The 19,555-nt window shown below is 47.0% G+C and overlaps 3 protein-coding genes across 3 annotated transcripts; all 3 read left to right on the top strand.

Moving 5' to 3' along the window:
• Positions 1 to 1,574: 1,574 nt before the first annotated feature.
• On the top strand, positions 1,575 to 2,501 carry LOC117436895 (olfactory receptor 5G3-like). The gene has a single exon (XM_034068938.1). It carries the CDS (start codon positions 1,575 to 1,577, stop codon positions 2,499 to 2,501), a length of 927 nt encoding a protein of 308 aa, XP_033924829.1.
• An 11,082-nt stretch (positions 2,502 to 13,583) lies between these two features.
• Positions 13,584 to 14,543, top strand: LOC101878594 (olfactory receptor 1020-like). Its single transcript, XM_034068979.1, has one exon. It carries the CDS (start codon positions 13,584 to 13,586, stop codon positions 14,541 to 14,543), a length of 960 nt encoding a protein of 319 aa, XP_033924870.1.
• A 4,034-nt stretch (positions 14,544 to 18,577) lies between these two features.
• On the top strand, positions 18,578 to 19,555 carry LOC117436904 (olfactory receptor 1020-like). The gene has a single exon (XM_034068978.1). The coding sequence runs from the start codon at positions 18,578 to 18,580 to the stop codon at positions 19,553 to 19,555; it is 978 nt and encodes a 325-aa protein (XP_033924869.1).

Here is a 19,555-nt window from a genome sequence, read left to right as displayed (position 1 = left end):
TAAACCCCAGGAACAATTTGCTGTAAATATGTGGATTTGGGGACATGTCTTTCCCCTTCTTCCACACTGAGTGGAGGCAGTGCTGGCAAGTGACTGTCTACATAATTCACCACTGACTATTCCCATAACTTTTTAAACTGGCTTTTCCAATGCTACTTAAACAGGATTTCAGCCATGCAAAGAAGAGTTCCTGCAACCATTTCTATTCTCACCATTGCCCCTTGTTACCACCTTCCTGTAAACTCACTCCTGCCTGTGGTGCTGGGATTACTAATGGACCCTGGTACCAGCTCCCATCAGCAAGGTTCCCCTCAGCTCCCTGCCATGATAATGCCAACCATGGCCCTTGTGCAGCTGTAACTGCCTCAGAAATGCTCCAAAAGTGGATGTGAAAGGTGGGGTTGTTGTGTGGTTTGCTCTAAGGGAGCCCAAAGCCCTGTTGCTTGCTCAAGCTGAGGTCATCTCCTCTGGGTACACTTCATCCCGACACTAATCAGCACAGAGAAGAGATAATGACCTGCTGTGGGCTTTGTCACCTCCTGGGGCCAAAAGACATTCACAGTCCCCACATCCACACATCCCATCAAATAGGAAGGGGGTTTGCTGATGCTGGTTCATTGCCAGGCTCCCTGCACAGCTCCAGACACCTTCATCTTCACATCCATCTGCGAGAGCATCAGGAGGGCAGCAGAGACAGAGCTGAGATGTAAGTGAGGGGCAGCATCTTTCAGCCCATCATTCTGCTGTGTTTCTCTCTTGGCAACAAGCAGCAGCTCCTGTCTTCATCTCCTGCCCTCCTGCAGGCTCCTGGGCTTCTTGAGGATGTTCTGGGCTTCCCAGGGAGCTGCTTGTGCTGTGTCCTCCCCATGCAGCTGCTGAGAAGGCAGGTTTGGAGATCAGCCTCATGGAGAACACACAGGAGGGAGGGGAAACCAATACAAACCTCTGTGTAAACTTGCATAAGATCATAGCTTGGATTGGAAGGGACCTTAAAGCTCAGTCAGTTCCCACCCCCTCCATCCACTAGAGCAGGCTGTGGGCCAGCCTGCACTATCTATAGATCAGGAATGCAATACAGTTAGGAAGAAACCAAGCAGAGAGGGAAGGAGCAGGTGGGTGGGAAATGCCCTCAAAAGCATGAAGGATCAACTGTGCACTGTGAAAGCACCACATTTCTCTGTGTTCCAGGTGGAGCCACATGGTCTGCAAGCCCCAGGCTCAGCACTAACGCAGGCAATGAAGTGCAGCACTAAGGTAAAGCTGCTCGGGTGTGCAACCTCCCCACTGCTTTCCACAGGGCTCAGTGCTCAGCATCTGCAGGTGAGCCAGAGGAGCAGGCACCACCTTGTGCCATGGTGTTGAAGTGCTTGAGCACCCCTTTGTTCTCCCTGTGCTGGGACAGGACTTTCCCCAACCTGTTCCTCATTGATCTGTGCCTCAACTCTCCCTTTACGTCCTGCAGGACTGTCTCTGAGCAGCTCCCAGCACACAGAGGCTTTTGCACCTGGCACATCCCTGCCTGCTGGACAAGAAACCTCCAGCCAGCAGCTCACACACAAAGCACCATCCAGCCCATGGCACAAAGCAACTGCACCCAAGTGACCCAGTTCAGCCTGGTGGGGTTCACAGAGGAGCCGGTGACTCAGGGCAACTTGTTCCTGCTCTTCCTGCTCACCTACCTTGTCACCATCGTGGGCAACCTGGGCATCATCATCTTGATCAGGGCCAGCCCCCACCTCCACTCCCCCATGTATTATTTCCTGGGCAACCTGGCCTTTGTAGACCTCTGTTCTTCCACCATCATCACCCCCAAGATGTTGGTTGACTTGATGTTGGAGAAGAAGAGCATTGCTTATGCTGGGTGTGTGGCTCAGGTCTTCCTCTTTGATGTCTTTGGGATGACTGAGTACTACCTGCTGGCTTCAATGGCCTATGACCGTTATGTGGCCATTTGCCATCCCCTGCTCTACCCCCTTGTCATGTCCCCAAAGTGCTGTTTCCAGCTGGTGACTGGCTCCTACCTCATGGGGCTGACCAATGGTGTGGGACAGACCATCAGCATGTCCACCCTGTCCTTCTGCAGCTCCAGCACCATCAACCTCTTCTTCTGTGACATTTCCCCTCTCATCTCCCTCTCCACCTTCGACACCACCCTCAGCCACATCATCCTGACCACTGCAGCATCTCTCCTTGGTGTGTCCAGCAGCCTGGTTGTCCTGCTCTCCTATGTAGCCATCATCCCCACCATCCTGAGCATCAATTCAGCCGAGGGCAAGCGCAAAGCATTCTCCACCTGCACCTCCCACCTCACCACTGTCAGCATCTTCTATGGGTCATCCTGCTTCACGTACTTAAACCCCACCTCAGACAGCTCAAGAGGAGCAGATAAATGGGCTGTGGTGCTCTACACCATGGTGACTCCCATGCTGAACCCCTTGATCTACAGCCTGAGGAATAAGGAGGTGAAGGAGGCTTTGAGGAGACTCTTGAAAATGAAATGATCTTGAATTCTCGAAAAATAGGGCCAGACAGAATGGAGATGTGGGGGAGCTGCTCAGCTGTTTGTGAAGTGCCTTAGATGGACGACAACATGTTGAGAGTGTTCTGCACCTGAACTTACATGATGGCTTACTTGATATCACCAACTGAATATACAAATAAGAGCATTGCAAGAGCTTTAAAACTGCCCTGACTCAAGGTATGGGCTTTGGTGTGTGTTGCTTTCCTTTGTCTTGGCAAATCAGAATAAACAGAGAGAGAATTCTACTGTTCCAATAAACCAAACTCCATTTTTAGACTTTATGTGAAGGGCCATAAGAAAAACACACCAACAATTTTAGCAAGATAAATGGAGAGAACAACAAATAATGTGCACACTGTGGATTGAGTCTATATAAGTTTTGATTCTGAAAACTCATTAAATGATTTCCATCTCTATTCACTTTATTTCAGACAGTAAATAACTCAATTTAAATATGGTACCTGGGTGACTTCTGTTGTGAATGAAGGCGCTTTGAAAGCATTTTAAGGCCTAGTAGTGAGGAATCTGCACCAACGGGCAGGTACTAAGAAGGAACCCCTGTCCCCTGATCCATAACTTAGGTTTACAGTTCCCTGTTAAGCGCAATAAAAGCCATGATCTCCATGGCAGCCTGACCACAACAGAGCACGGAAGCTATGGTTCTGCTGAGCAACCTTCACACCTGATACATGGCATCCCATGGCAGCCTGGAGCAATGGCATTGCCTGCCCTGATGTCTCTCCTCTTGCCTTCCTGCTCAGAGCTGAGGTACTAGAATGGGTTGCCCAGGGACGCTGTGAATGCTCCATCCCTGGCAGTTTTCAAGACCAGGTTGGATGAAGCCTTGGGTGATATGGTTTAGTGTGAGGTGTCCCTGCCCATGGCAGGGGGGGTGGAACTAGATGATCTTGAGGTCCTTTCCAATCCTAAATATTCTATGATTCTATGATTCTATGTGATGGACACACATTGTATGTATAAAACACCCCAAAATACTCCAATGTGAGCATTCCCTCAGCCCATAGAGCTGCAGCCTCTGCCAGGACCATGGTGAAACCTGGAGCCATGGCTGAGCCTTAGGGCTATCCTAAACACATGCAATAAACTGGGTTGGAGTTAAAAGCTCCATGGAGGGATAGAATCAAGCCACGATCAAAGTGGTTTGCTGATTTCTTAACAACACACAACTAGCAGGCAGCCAGGGTCAATCAGCTGAATCCTGCTTTATTCCTATCATGGTTTAAACCCAAATTGCACAGCTCGTTCACTCACTCCCCCCCTTTCCTCCCCCAGCTCCCAGAGAGATAGAAAATAGAAACCAAAGAATATAGCCCCCACGGGTTGAGATAAGAACAGTTTAATAACTAAGGCATAACACAAATCACTACTGCTACAAATACTACAAATAATAATAATAATAAAGCAAATAACAACTGAAGAGAATACAACACCTCACCAGCCACCGACCCATAACTCACCCCACCCTGCCTGACCAAGAACCGACCAATACCTCCTCCATCCCCCCAGAGCTCCAGGCCTTCTGGGTAACTCTCGGTTACATCCTGGGTATGACGTGCTATGGTATGGAATACCTCTTTGGCTAGCCTGGGTCAGGTGTCCTGTCCCTCCTTCCTCCCTGGCCGAGCATGAGGCTCAGAAAGCCCTTGGACAAACCAAACACTTGAGCAGTAACTCAAAACATACTTGCTATCAGCAACCGTTCCCAGCCCAAAAGTCAAACCACAGCACTGCACCAGCTACCAAGGAGGAGAACAATGACTACAGCTACTGCTGAACCCAATTCCAAAAGCTACCTTATAATTCCCTGGTTATTATTTAACCCAGACCATGGTTGTTTTCCTGCTGAGCCTTGGGGACAACCAAGGACAGAGGTTTCACACCCTCCCTGGACCCTATGTCAGTGCTTCACTGCTTTTACAGTGCGGTTTTTCCCCTCCCTCTGTTTCTAACTGGAATTTCCCACATTGCACATTCACAATAAGAAATCTCACATTTACCCTCATCTGCAAGATCAAGCACATGGAGAACTTGCAGGTGGCATCAAGTCAAAAAGAATGTGACACCATTAACTCTTTCACACATCCTTTCTCTGTCCCTGAAATCACAGAATCATGGAATGGGATGGGTTGGAAGGGACCTTAAAGCTCCTCCAGCTCCAACCCCTGTCACTGCAGGTGGCATCAAGTCAAAAAGAATGTGACACCAGTAATTCTTTCATGCATTCTGAGTCTCTTCAGTCATAGAATCATGGAATGGGTTGGGTTGAAAGAGAACTTAAAGCTCCTCCAGCTCCAAGCTCTGCCACAGGCAGGGACACCTTCCATTAGAGCAGCTTGCTCCAAGCCCCTGTGTCCAGCCTGGCCTTGAACACTGCCAGGAATGGAGCATTTACCACTGCTTTGGGAAATGAAGCCTTGGGTGCCATGGTTTAGTGTGAGGTGTCCCTGCCCATGGCAGGGGGGTTGGAACTGGATGATATTAAGGTCCTTTCCAACAGCAACTGTTCTATGATTCTATGTGACTGCTCCTGAGCCGTCCCAGTTGTTTCTTCACAACGATACCAGCTCCACATAGACATATTCCATAGTCCTACACTATTATCCCAATGAAACATTCACATGAGCATGGGTAGAGCAGGTCAAATTGGATGAATCAGGGTCAAGAAGCATAAAGGCATCTGGGACTGAGTTCAGCTGCCTCAACATTGACTATTAACAACTGGAGATGCCCCTGAGTCTCCCTCTGAGCTTTCAGATGTTGCTCCAGAACAACCCAACCCTTCTGAAGGTTGCATGATGTCCATGTCAAGTGCATGGTGATGTCCTTGGCGCTTCAGGACAGAGCAAATGGCACCACATTTCTATCTGAGGGCAAGCAAAGCTGACTTCGGACATTTCACTGCATCTGTCTCCACCCGGGCAACTTAAGTGATAGTTTCCACCACCACACATAGGAAAACATGCAAAGAAAGTGGTTTCTTAGTCCTTCAATTATCTTTTTTTTTTTCCTCTATAAAGTTTTAGTCCAACTGAAAGGAAAACTAAAATAAAGCTTTTAAGACTGTTGGGAGGAGGGATTGGGAGATCTGAAGTAGTTTCATCTTCTTCAAATTATGATAAATAAAAGCTGAGTCATTAAATCAGTTTTGTGTCTCCATCTGTGCTCAGTGAAGGTGTTTCTGTAGCTCCAGGATTTGTTCAGATAAAGAGTGAGCTGCAAGAGTGCAAGTTTGAACACACGCACACACACACACAGACACACACACACACAAAGCTTTCTCCCCTCACTGTGTTCCCATCCCCATCACAGCCTGGGCTCAGGCTGCATGAACTGGGCTCCTTTCAGACTCTTAGAACCAACCAGGCTGGAAAAGCCCTTCAAGCTCATCCAGTCCAACCATTCCCAGCCCTGCCAAGGCCACCCCTAACCCATGGCACTGAGGCCTCGTCTCCATGGGATGTGAACCCTTGCAGGGCCGGTGCCTGCAGCCCTGGCCTGGGCAGCCTGTTCCAATGGCTGAGCACCCTGTGGGGCAGGAATTGTTCCTCAGCTCCACCTGAACCTGCCCTGGTGCAGCTTGAGGCTGTTTCCTCTTGTCCCGTCTTTTATACTCAAACAAACTGCAAACAGGTTTGAGGGGGGCAGCTGATCCAGTTTGACCTCCAGGAGGCCTTCAGATCCTGACTGCAATTAGGTTAATCCAGAGAAAGCTATTCTGAGATGCACAAACCATGCACAGAGGGTCCATGGTACAAGTCCTTCTGATGTTCAGACCTGTTCTGGACCACATCCATCCTCCCCAACTGGCCTAGGATGTGAGAAAACATCCTTTTATTCCCATCCATTCTAGAAGGGACCTGACTATCTCATAACTAGACAAGGAATTGTAGATGCTGAGTCAGGTGACCCCATTCCCATGCTTATTCTACAAATCACATTGATAATGGTAGAAAAACCACATTTCTGAAAGCCAGTCAGGCATGGAGGATGGATGTAGTGGACTTGAGCTTGCCTCACAGCTTAACAGACACAAGCAAATACATCCCAAGGAAAATAATGGCAAGAAGTTTAAAGTATGGGGAGTCATTGAGGAGGTTCAAAGATAAGGAGAAATGCAATGAGTTTCCCCAGCTCTATATTAGAGGGTCAATAGCAGGAAGGGACAAAGCACCCCATTAGCAAGAACCACAATATCTGCACATGTCATGAAGACAAGGATGTCTCTTTAAAGAGAGAGTATGACCAAGCTTGTATGGGCACAGAAAACCCTCCAGCAGGCCCCACATCCAGGCTTTCACAAGACAAGCAGTCACAGCTATTTCCACCACAAGTGATGCTGCTCACTGGCCCAAAGCAAGAAGTGCTCCTTGGGGACCAAACACCTTTCCAGGAGTCATCAGCTTTAACAAGACCTTCTGGGCTTTACCAAGGAACTTTCCTCATCACCACAAAAGCTTCTCAGAACACTTGCATGTGACTTACCTCATTCTTCATAACAAGCCCTCAGAGATTAATTAGCTGGGGAGAACAAGAAAGAAACTTTCTTCTTTGTGAACAAAGTTCACTTCTACAGCTGCCTTGCTTGACAGAGCTGGTCCATGCCCAAAGGCAGTGAGTTGGAGGGTCAGTGTATTGGCATGTTTGTGTCTTAAGGACAATTTCATGGGCCTGGATCATAAAATCCCAGCCTGGTTTGGGTTGGAAGGGAGCTTAAAGCTCCTCCGGCTCCAAACCCAACCCCTTCCCATGGAGCAGCTGCTCCAAGCCCCTGTGTCCAACCTGGCCTTGAGCACTGCCAGGGATGGGGCAGCCACAGCTGCTCTGGGCACCCTGTGCCAGCGCCTCAGCACCCTCCCAGGGAACAGCTTCTGCCTCAGAGCTCAGCTCAGTCTCCCCTCTCTTGGGCAGGTTCAAGCCATTCCCCTTGTTCTGTCCCTACAGGCCCTTGTTCCAAGCCCCTCTCCAGCTTTCCTGCAGCCCCTTCAGGCACAGACAGGTTTATGGAGAAAAGTTTCTCTCTTATTGCTCTCAAAGGAGCAAACCAACACCAGTATTTTCTAAGGAAGAATTTCCTATCCATCTATGCAGAATATAAACCCTTCTTCATTAAGTTAATATCTGCTATTAGGAGCCTTGATAAAAGCAAACACACAGCCAGGACACTGCCTGCAGCCATTTTGCTTTCCTGCTCTGTCCAGGAAGTTTCTTATGGATGCTGAGCATTGAGGGTTTGCTGCATAAGAAATCGTTCAATAGAACTGATGGAGGCCAGGTTGGATGGGGCTTGGAGCAAGCTGCTCCAGGGGAATGTGCCCCTGTGTGTGGCAGGGGATGCAACTGGATGAACTCTAAGCTCCTTTCCAACACAAACCATTCCATGGTTGCATGAAAGCTGCTTTCACCTCCTCCCTTTGGAGTGGGGTTTCTGAAGGACCCCAACACATCAGCACAGTGAGCTGATGTTTCCCATTAGGCTTAAACTGACTCTTCAGGCTATGGCCTGTGTCTGCTCTCAACACAACCCACATTGGAGCTGTGTCTGCCCATCACCCTTCACTGCAAGTGCAGAGAACCAAACACTTTTTCCAGAAGAAACCCCTGATATGGAGGTTTAAAATAGATCCAAGCTGAATCCAAGCCCCAGATGCATCCTTGTCTCTATAAGGGGAACCTTAGTTGATTAATTCCGATGTGGCAACTTACAACTAGATAGAATAAACCCTTGGACCTGTGTGACTCAACCCTCAGACCATGGAATGAGAAATCATGAGTAAGCAGCAGCTGGGATGGAAAATCATCTTTGCCTGGATGGACAGACATAAGGAGAAGAGGAGGTGATGGGGGAGCTCTGGATAACACCGAGAGACTTTGAGCCATGAAATAAGTTGAGCACATCTGGATACAACATATGGCCAGAAGCATGGAGCATCTGTGTCATCAGCATCAGATAACAGACAAGGAAAAGCCAACACTGCTCAGACAGTGTCTGCAAAGGCTGTTCCCAGACCAAGTTGCGTGACTGCTTATCACAGGGGATGAAATTCCACCCTGCTCCTAGGTCAGCATGGTGGTAGCTTTCCATGGGGCAGGCCCACCCAGGAAAGCAAGACACCAGCTACATCCTATGGAGGAAATAAGTACATTTCCTAGGAGGAAATGAGTAGATGGGCACATGAAGCTGAGAGCTGGTCTTGGTGAGGTTCCCACCACCATGGGGATGGAGACGAGTAAAACAGTCACAAAGAGCAGCTTCTACAGGTTGGAGAAGCCCAAGAGGACAAACATGGTAACACTCAGGTGGTTTCCTCCAGCCACTCTCTTGGCAGCAGGAGACAAAGAAACATGGGAAGAGGTTGGATCACTTCTCCCAGCTCATAGGAACACACAGGGCATGAGGTTAAGGCAGGATTTGGGGTTTCCTCTGTGAATGCACCCAATTACTTACAGATAAAACCATGATGGGTGAAGGTCATAAACAATATATTGAAAAATAATACCTTGATAAAATAATAGTCAATATTTCATGTATGGAAATAAAATTATCTTAAGGCTTAAATGGTAAAGCTCTGGCTGGGCTGTTATGGAAGGAATTGGTCCTGTAAAACATAAGCATCTTCTCATGAACGTCTGAATTCTTCTTAAGAAGTAGGCTTGTTTGGGATGATTTCTTTCCTGTTGGAGGTATTGATCTTTAAGGACAAGTAAATACAATAATATCATGCCTTCATTTGCCACATGAATTAGTGTTGCATTAAATAGATAAGAGGTCACATTGCAGTGATTTTCTGACTCTGTAGTCATGTTTGGGTCAATTAAAGAGACCAGAATCCCTGATTGCAGTTCCATGGACTTGTAGCTTCAAGGGAAAAACCAGCCCCTTCTCATCTCAATTCTACTTGCAAGTGTTTCTTCCTCTGTTCTTATACTTAAAGGACATCTGTATATATAAATCTGTATGACAAGATGACTGCTGCTCATGTTACCCTTAAATATGCATTGACCTTAAAATGATGAGATGACCTTAAAATAAGCATGGTGCCTGGTGAGAAATGAGCATTACTCCTCCTTCCCCTCCCACTTCCCTCTTCCCATCAGCCCCTTTTCCAGCAAGATGACCATTTCTTCAGCACAATTCACCTTCTCCCTTCACCCTTCCCAAAGCAGCTTTGACTTCCCCATTCCCCAGCCTGTGCTCAGAGGTTCACTGCAGAAAGTCCCTTGACCCACCACCAATGCTCTTCTCAGGGTGCTGGTGGCTGCCTTTGCTGCAAGGACACATTGATGGCTCCTTTCAACACAGAGGACACCACAACCACCTTGTCCCTCTCTGCTAAGGTGCCCCCAGCCTGTCTTGGTGCTTGGAGCAACTGTTCCCCATGGGCAGGACTCAGCATTTTCCCTTTTTGAAGTCTGTGTGATTCCACCTGCCCATTTTGGACCCAAAATTGGCCTTTGAAAAGCCATTTTGCTTCATATTCCTCCGAATTTAAATATCCTCAGGGTGGCTCTTTGGTGCTCACAAAAGGAGGAAATGAAACCAAGAGTGGGACATATTGCATGTAGAGAAAAGCAGCTGACAGCAGACAGGGTTTTGGTAAAGCTTTAACACCTTCAGATGGGTTCAGAAGGTCCAGATGAAGTTGTCTACACCAACCTCAGGCAGGGGGATGAAGGCAACTGCTGTTTCCCATTGCTAATGGCTCACACACTCAATGGCCATCTCCTCATCCTCATTCATCTCCTTCACTTTGGGTAGTACTTATATAACTAAGTTATAGATATATAAAGAGCAGACATCTCAGACATAGACCTTGCATCTAACAACAGCAAACCAGGTATTCTCAATACCACTGGTTGTGTAAACAGTGCAAAACATCACCCATCCCACATCTTCTCATACATGGAAGCATCCTTTTCTCTGTGGTCTCAGCTTTATACACACACATGATGACACTGCAGGTGTCTAAAGCCAGCTGAATGCAGTCCTGCCCATGGGTCTGTCCTTGCTCAACCCAACCTTCCCCTTCTCACTTTCACCCTTTCTCATGATACGGGAAATGCAAATTTCTCCTTTTGGGTTCAAAAACCATAAATCAGAATCCCAGAGAGCTGTGGGTTGGAAAGAACCTGAAAGCTCCTCCAGCTCCAACCCCTGCCACAGGCAGGGACCCCTTCCACTGGAGCAGCTGCTCCAAGCCCCTGTGTCCAACCTGGCCTTGAGCACTGCCAGGGATGGGGCAGCCACAGCTGCTCTGGGCACCCTGTGCCAGCGCCTCAGCACCCTCACAGGGAACAGCTTCTGCCTAAGAGCTCAGCTCAGTTTCTCCCCTGTCAGGTTAAAGCCTTCATGGGGGTTATGGGGAACCTCCATCTACAGCCAAACATGACAGGAAAGTGCATTTCACACGGATCAGCCTGATCCCCCAGCAGTGCACACTGCCACAATCTTGGCATCATTTGGGTTCCAATCCCTTCCAGAGCCATGTCAAGTGTACATCTGAACAGACCAAGATGGAGAGCTACAAAACCAACAGGCAATAAACAAGTAGATAAATCAGATTATCTGTGGTCTTGTTGCACAGACCACTTCTAGGAGGAAAGGAAGACTGAGAAATGGTTCCAAACCAAGCCTGGAAGCCTAAGGAAGAGGCTGGGGAAACCAAAGTCCTTGGTGTCAGTGAAGCTCTGGTGTCCTCTGCCACAAAACCAGCAGATAAACATTGTGCCAAAGCTACTTCCTAAACAAGGTGTTGCCAAACTACTGAAGAATGAAAGTCTAATGTTGCACTTTGCAAGGGAGAAGGCACTAAGGAAAAGATAATAACACTTGAATGAAAACATCAACTTCTTACTCTAATCCCGTCATTGAGAAGGCTCTCTCCTCATTTGCCCATGTAGGGACATGTTGTGGATGCAGAAGGACTGTCAGAGCAGTGAGCACTGGCTGGGCTGTTGGGTGCAGAGGGTGATGGGTTCTGCTCTGCAGGAGCCTGGAGACTGCCACAGGGGTTTGTGTCTTGAATCTCTATCAAGAGAACCAAAGGAGAACACCCTGGTGTGCAGGGCCCATCCCACATTACCTGAGCAAGAGAAGTATGGCAGGAACACAGACCTGGGCCAAGTTCAACCAAGGCTCCAGAGCATCAGCAGAGCTGGTGATGAGGAGGCAGATTCAAGACCAAGCCAAGTCAGGTCGAGTCAATCCCTTGTGCAGCATCAGGTGAAAAAACTGCTAGGAAGGTGTGTGAGAAATCCTTGGTCACCCCCAAAAGATTCCATAGGTGTGCTGAACTGCTGCTAAACTGGAAACCACAACTGCTCTAGTAAAGCTCAATCTGCCTGTTCTGAGCTTAAATAGAGATGGGGGGAAAATAGGAAGAGGGTGGGGATGGAGCCCCAGCTGAGGCTGCTCAGGGGGATGAAGGTCTATTAGCTACAGCTGGGATAATTCCTCCCTGCCTCAAAATGCCTGTTTTTCACCTTTGGGTACAGTGAAGTCCTGAGGCACCAGCTCAGCTGCAGGACATCCAGGCACTACATGTGGATAACCCCAGTGGGGATGGAAAACTGGGCTTTCCCTTCACAGAGGGACATCAGCAGCTCCAGAGATGGAGTCACTTGTGCTTCATGTCCCTTTTGAGGACTGTGTGCAAGATCTGGAATGTCTCTCAACCCATTCTCATTGTGTCAGTCTGTTCAGACCAAAACCTTTGCATGGTCCACAAGTATGTCAGAAGCATCCTATGAGCCCTCATCACTGCTGCTGTGCAGCTGTGCTCAGGCATGGCTCATCCATGCCATGTCTCTCAGATGCCCAAGCACCACAATGCCTTTCAGAGGTGATTTCACACCCTTTGCTTTTCCTTCTCTTTGTTTTCCTCTGCTAAAGCATGAGCAGCCCTGGAGGCTTCCTCCCAGGAGAGCACATGCAACTGTATTTACAGCCCCAGCACCACAAGCTGGGCTCTTGCAGTCTGGCAGGAGCTCACCTCTCTTCACATCAGGAGCTGAACAGAGCTGATGCTGGCACCTGGATGTTCTCTGCTGCACTGGGGATAAACCCTTGGCTCCCAGCACTGTGTGGCAGAAGGAAGGCACAGGAGGTAACACCAACACAAAGCACAGCCTCACCTGCACTGAGGCAGTGGGCTTGCTTCTGCATGTCCTTGGGTCCTCTTCAGGAAAGCTGTGCCAGAGAACAGCTTTACTAACATGGATTTTCTTCATAAGAAGAAGCAGCAGCATTGGCTTACAAATTGTTTTTCTATTACATAGGCAGCTGAAGCAAGATGCACTGATTTAGTTGATACATGAGGATGAATCTTAGTCTGTTATACAGAAATTCAACATTTCAGTTTGTCAGCAGAACGTGGTCCATAACAGTTCAGGCTTTGGAATCAGCCTGTTACAACATCAAGTCTTATTTAAGGCAAGAAACTGAATGCCCATTGGTTTAGGTGGTTTATCGTGCTGGAGCTCAGAAGTGTGTAAATCGTGTATTTAACAATGTCAATGTTATTTGTTGTGAATAATCACAAATAGTTTGGTAAATGTGATTTTGTGACTGGAATGATAATCAAAAGTGAAAGGAAAATGCCTCTAGGTCATGCATGTGTAAGCTGGTTTTTCACTGGGACTGGGAATTTCTCTTGCTCCACGATTACATGAGAACCTATGAGGTTCCTTTGAGGTGTCTTCTGACACAAATTTCCTTCACATTGAATGTGAATATAGATCTGAATCTTTAGTCAAATCTAAAACCATGTGTGTTAGAGTAAATGCAGAGTTTTAATTGTTCCATCACAGAAAAAATAAAATGCCATTTACTGCTTCAACAAACTGCCTGTTCTCTTCTAAATACCTCACCTGAAAAATATTCCATATGTATATATAATTTTGGTTAGAAAATATATTGGAATAATCGAATATGTGGTAGGTATAGTGCTCATTGATTGGAGATAAATATGGTCCAAATCTGAATCTCCATTTACAATAATTTCAATGTTTCTCTTCCTTCTACCTCAGCAGGTAACACCGGGTGATGGGAGGAAATCACACACAGATTAAATTCATCCTGTTGGGAATTACAGACAGACCATGTGCACAGATCCCTCTTTTTGTCCTGTTTCTATTGATTTACTTTGTCACTCTGGTGGGGAACGTTGGCATTATCACATTGGTTCGGGTGTCTCCCAGCCTCCACACCCCCATGTACTTCTTCCTCACCCATTTTGCCTTCACTGACATCTGCTATTCCACAGTCATCTCCCCCAGGATGCTGGCAGACCTCTTATCAGAGGACAAAACCATTTCTTTCACTGCCTGCAGGATGCAATTATTCACATTAGCTTTCCTGGCTACTATTGAGTGTCACCTGCTGGCCATGATGGCCTACGACCGGCACGTTGCCATCTGCCAGCCCCTGCTCTATGTGACCATCATCTCCAGCCGTGTCTGCTGGCAGCTGGTAGCATCATCCTACCTATTCGCCTTCCTCAGTGCCATCATCTACACATGGTGTGTGTTTGGAGGTTCCTTCTGTGGTCCCAACCGCATTGACCACTTCTTCTGTGACGTATCCCCTGTGCTAAAGCTCGTGTGCTCTGACACCCACAGCAGTGACATGATCTTCTTTGCCCTCATCACTATCAACGAGGTGGGCATGAGCATTATCATTTTGCTCTCCTACATCTCTATCATTCGCACAGTGCTGAGGATGTGCTCAGCACAGAGCAGGGCCAGAGCTTTCCACACCTGTGCCTCCCATTTGATGGCTGTTTCCTTGTACTTTGGGTCAGCATTCTTCATGTACCTACAACCTCCATCTAGCTACAGGAGCCTGGATAAGGTGGCCTCCATCTTCTACGCCGTGCTCATTCCCATGCTCAACCCATTCATCTACAGCCTGAGGAACAAGGAGGTGAAAGAGGCTCTGGTGAAGTGCGGGAGGAGGGTTTTTAACCAATGGCAACATAGAAGGGTTGTATCATCCAGGACATGAGCAGTTCATGTCAGGTGAAACAGCCTATGGGCCACTAAAATCAAGGGATTTTTCCAATGATCCCCCTGATTTAATGTAGGCTCTTTCACAGCTCCAGAGCAAATGTCAGTGACAGTAGTGAATGAGAAATAAGCCACCCAAAACACATCTTCTTTCCTTGGAAGGAAACCAAAGGAGAGAAAGCTTCATCTTCATTTCACTTTGCATTCAGCAGCCTGGAGAAAAAATTTACCCTCAATCATCCCAGGCCTCTTTTCCTCACAGGAAACACCAATCAGCTTTATTCAGTTACAGCTTTTCTCACTGATAAAGATGTGGTTTTTCTTGCAAGATTCTTGACCTTGTCCCTCAGCTCCAATAAAATTCCTCACTCTTACCTGTGAGCTCTTTATTAAAGCTGCTGGGGTGGGAGGGAACAGGAAGTGCAGTTTTACATTTGCTTGCTGAGAAAGAGTCAGAGAAAAGGCTTCAAAAGATTCTTTGCATTTGTTTGTGCCTTTCAAAGAGCAGAAGTTGGTGGGAATCAAGGTCTCAGGCTGCTCCATTGAATATGAAGGGGAATTCCTCCCCATGCTGCAGCTTCAGACTGAGTTTCACCTCAAGGAAGAAATTGTTGACTTAATTAATTCATTGTAACTAATGTCAGGATGGTTAATGCATAGAATTATGTTACATTAATCATAATATCATTAATAATACAGGCTGAACTGTGCTAACACCACCCAGTGTTAAGTGCAATTGGAGCACATCAAGGGGTCCTCCTATTCATCCTAAGCGCCCTATGCTTACATGGAGAGATACATGGAATTCCAGCTGGAGATAAGCACCCATATCCCTTTAGCATGAGCTGGGCATGAACAAGCACAAAAGGAAAAGGATGTATTTCATTGACAAATGAAGCCTGTGGCTCGTTTCCGTAGATGAAAGACCATCTTGAGCACAGAATTGCTGGTAACTGAGAGCTGTATGTGTCTCAAAGAAGCCAACACACACTGGTGTGGGATAATAACTTTCCTTTGCCTGTTTGAGTGGGAAATAACTTATATTGAGAAAGTATATGGATGGTGAGCAGTCTCTTTTGTGTGTTCTGGCAAACACAGCAAGAGAGGAGATGTTGCCTTAGGTCTCAGGGAAATGTGGTTTCTACCTGTGGCCAATGATGTAGACAAGAAAAAATGTCATTAAATGCTGAAGAACTTGACAGGACCTTTGATATTAGACAGCTTCCTTGAAAAGATTCAACATAACATGTTTTCCTACTTCTTGTTACATGGATATCTTGGTTTAGATTATATGTATAGAATCACAGAGCCACAGGAATCCCAAGTTGGACCTCAAAGGATCATCTGATCCAATCTTTTGTGGGAAAGGGAACCTAGATGAGCAGTGTGATGTGTAGGGCTCATCCCTGCTTGATGAATTACCCCACTCTGCTGTCCTTATCTCCTCTTGGGATTCAGGAGGTTTCCAAAGCAGAGACACCTGAAATGCTTAAAGGTTTACCCACACTTGGTGCTACATTCCTAAGGGAGGCCTGGATTGCCATAGTCTTGTGTGTGATGGATCCAAACCAGGGAACTGTCCAGGGGAGGCACAATTGTCAATTCCAGCAATACAAGAAACAGCCCTCAGGTTTTGGAAATACGTTTTATACTGAGAGCATCATTGCATGATTCTGCTTCAGTCATTGCAGGGGAAAGGGTCTACACAATGCAGAAACTCCTGCTGGAGACACAAAATGCACACACCAAATATATACCAGATTTCATCTCGATCAAAGTATAATATTACACTTGGAAAAGGACAAGTCACTATGGACCAGAGAATGACACTTGTATATAACGTTCAACTCACTGAACTTCCTCACTGAGAACACTAGCTCCTATTCTGCCCATGCAGGAACATGTTCCAAATAGAGAGGGACAGTCAGAGCAGTGAGCACTGTTGGGTGCAGAGGATGATGGCTCTGCTCTGCAGGAGCCTGGGGACTGCCACAAGGTTTGTATCGTTACTCTCTTTAAACAGAGCCAAAGGGGACACCACAGTGAGCAGGGACCATCCCACAGTACCTGAACTACAGAAATATGGCAGGAACAGAGACCTGGGCCAAGTTCAGCCAAGACTCCAGAGCATCAGGAAATCTGGTGATGATGAGGCAGGTCCAAGACCAAAACAAGACCCAGATGAAGTAAATCCCCTGGTCAGCATCAGGTCCAGCAATGGCCATGGAAATCCATTAGCAGACCTAGGTCACCATCAAAGGATTTCCTAAGAGTGCACAACTCCTCCTAAACTGGAAACCACAATGCCTCTGATAAAACCCAACCTCCCTGGAGTGAGCTTAAATAGAGATGGGGGCAATTGGGCAAAGGGTGGGGATGGAGCCCCAGCTGAGGCTGCTCAGGGGGATAAAGGCCTTTTAGTTCAGCCTGGCACAACTCGTCATTGCCTGGAAATGCCCTTTTCTCACCCTTGAGTACAGTGGAAGCCCAGAGTCACCAGCTCAGCTGTTGGACATCCAGGCACTGCATGTGGATAATCCCACTGGGGATGGAAAACTGGACTGTCAAGTGTGCACAGAGGGAGAACAGCAGCTCCAGAGATGGAGTCACTTGTGCTTCATGTGCCATTTTGCGCCCTCTATAAGATCTGAAATGTCCCTAAAATCCATTCTCATTTTGTTGGCAAGATCAAACTAAATTCTTTGCATAGTCCACAAGTATGTCAGAAGCATCCTATGAGCCCTCATCATTGCGGCTGTGCAGCTGTGCTCAGGCATGGCTCATCCATGCCATGTCTCTCAGATGCCCAAGCACCACAATGCCTTTCAGAGGTGATTTCACACCCTTTGCTTTTCCTTCTCTTTGTTTTCCTCTGCTAAAGCATGAGCAGCCCTGGAGGCTTCCTCCCAGGAGAGCACATGCAACTGTATTTACAGCCCCAGCACCACAAGCTGGGCTCTTGCAGTCTGGCAGGAGCTCACCTCTCTTCACATCAGGTGCTGAACAGAGCTGATGCTGGCACCTGGATGTTCTCTGCTGCACTGGGGATAAACCCTTGGCTCCCATCACTCGGTGGTAGAGAAAAGACAAAGGAGGCAACACCAACACAAAGCACAGCCTCACCTGCACTTAGGCAGTGGGCTTGCTTCTGCATGTCCTTGTGTCCTCTTCAGTAAAGCTGTGCCAGAGAACAGCCTTACCAATGTGGGTTTTCTTCGTAAGAAGGGGGAGCAATGTCTTATATAGGTTTTTTTCTATTAGACAGGTAGCTAAAGCAAGATGCACTGATTTATTTGATACTTAAATGAGAATTAATTTTATTCTGTTATACAGAAATGCAACATTTCAAATTGTCAGCAGAATACAGTCACTAATAAATCAGCCTTTAGAATAAACTTGTTATAACATCAACTCCTTTTTTAAGGCAAGAAACTGAATGCCCATTTGTTTAGGATAATTTATTGTGCTGGAGCTCAGGAAAGTATAAATCATGAATTTAACAATGTCAATGTTATTTGTTGTAAATGATCTCAAACAGTTCCTTAAATGTGATTTAGTAACTGGAATGGTAATCAAAAGCCAAAGGAAACTGTCTGTAGGTAATGCATGTGTAAGCTGGGTTTTCACTGGGACTGAGAAATCCTCTTGCTCCACATTTATGTGCAATGCTGTGAGGATCCTCTGAGGTGTCTTCTGACACAAATTTCCTTCACATTACAAGTGATCAAAGATCTGATTCTTTGTTCAAACACACGTGCTTGACTAAATCCATAGCTTTAATTGTCCCAGCATAGAAAAATTAAAATGCCATTCACTGCTTCAACAAACTCCCTGTTCTGTTCTGAATACCTCGTCTGAAAAACATGACACATATATATGTATATGTATTTGGTTAGAAAATATATTGGAATAATAGGAAATGTAACATGTACAGTGGTCATTGATTGGCGATAGATATGGTCCAGATCTGAATCACCATTTTTGATCATTTTGATGTTTCTCTTCCTTTTGCTCAGCAGGTAACACCTGGTCATGGCCGGAAATCACACACAGATTGAATTCATCCTGTTGGGAATTACAGACAGACCATGTGCACAGACCCCTCTTTTTGTCTTCTTTCTTTTGATTTATGTTGTCTCTCTGGTGGGGAACGTTGGCATTATCACATTGGTTCGGGTGTCTCCCAGCCTCCACACCCCCATGTACTTCTTCCTCACCCAGTTTGCCTTCACTGATATCTGCTATTCCACAGTCATCTCCCCCAGGATGCTGGCAGACCTCTTATCAGAGGACAAAACCATTTCTTTCACTGCCTGCATGATGCAGTTCTTCACCTTTGCTTTCTTTGCTGCTATTGAGTGTCACCTGCTGGCCATGATGGCCTACGACCGGCACGTTGCCATCTGCCAGCCCCTGCTCTATGTGACCATCATCTCCAGCCGTGTCTGCTGGCAGCTGGTAGCATCATCCTACCTATTTGCCTTCCTCAGTGCCATCGTATGCACATGGTGTGTGTTTGGAGGTTCCTTCTGTGGTCCCAACCGCATTGACCACTTCTTCTGCGATGAAGTTCCTGTGCTGAAGCTCGTGTGCTCTGACACCCACAGCAGTGAGATGGTCATCTTTGCCTTTGTCACCATCAATGTGGTGGGCACGAGCATGATCATTTTGCTCTCCTACATCTCTATTCTCCACACCGTGCTGAGGATGTGCTCAGCACAGAGCAGGACCAGAGCCTTCCACACCTGCACCTCCCATTTGATGGCTGTTGCCTCCTTCTTTGGTACAAAGGTCTTCATGTACTTACAACCTCCATCTAGTCACAGGAGTCAGGATAAAGTGGCCTCCATCATCTATACCATCATCACCCCCGTGATCAACCCATTCATCTACAGCCTGAGGAACAAGGAGGTGAGGGGGGCTCTGATCAAGTGCAGGACCAGGTTCTTCAACCACTGGCAACGGAAGAAAGTTCTATCATCCAGCACATGCACAGTTCATATCAACTGA

Source organism: Melopsittacus undulatus, chromosome 13 (assembly GCF_012275295.1).
Source record: "Melopsittacus undulatus isolate bMelUnd1 chromosome 13, bMelUnd1.mat.Z, whole genome shotgun sequence".
Classification (NCBI taxonomy): Eukaryota; Metazoa; Chordata; class Aves; order Psittaciformes; family Psittaculidae; genus Melopsittacus; species Melopsittacus undulatus.
This window is presented reverse-complemented; position numbering and strand designations above follow the sequence as displayed.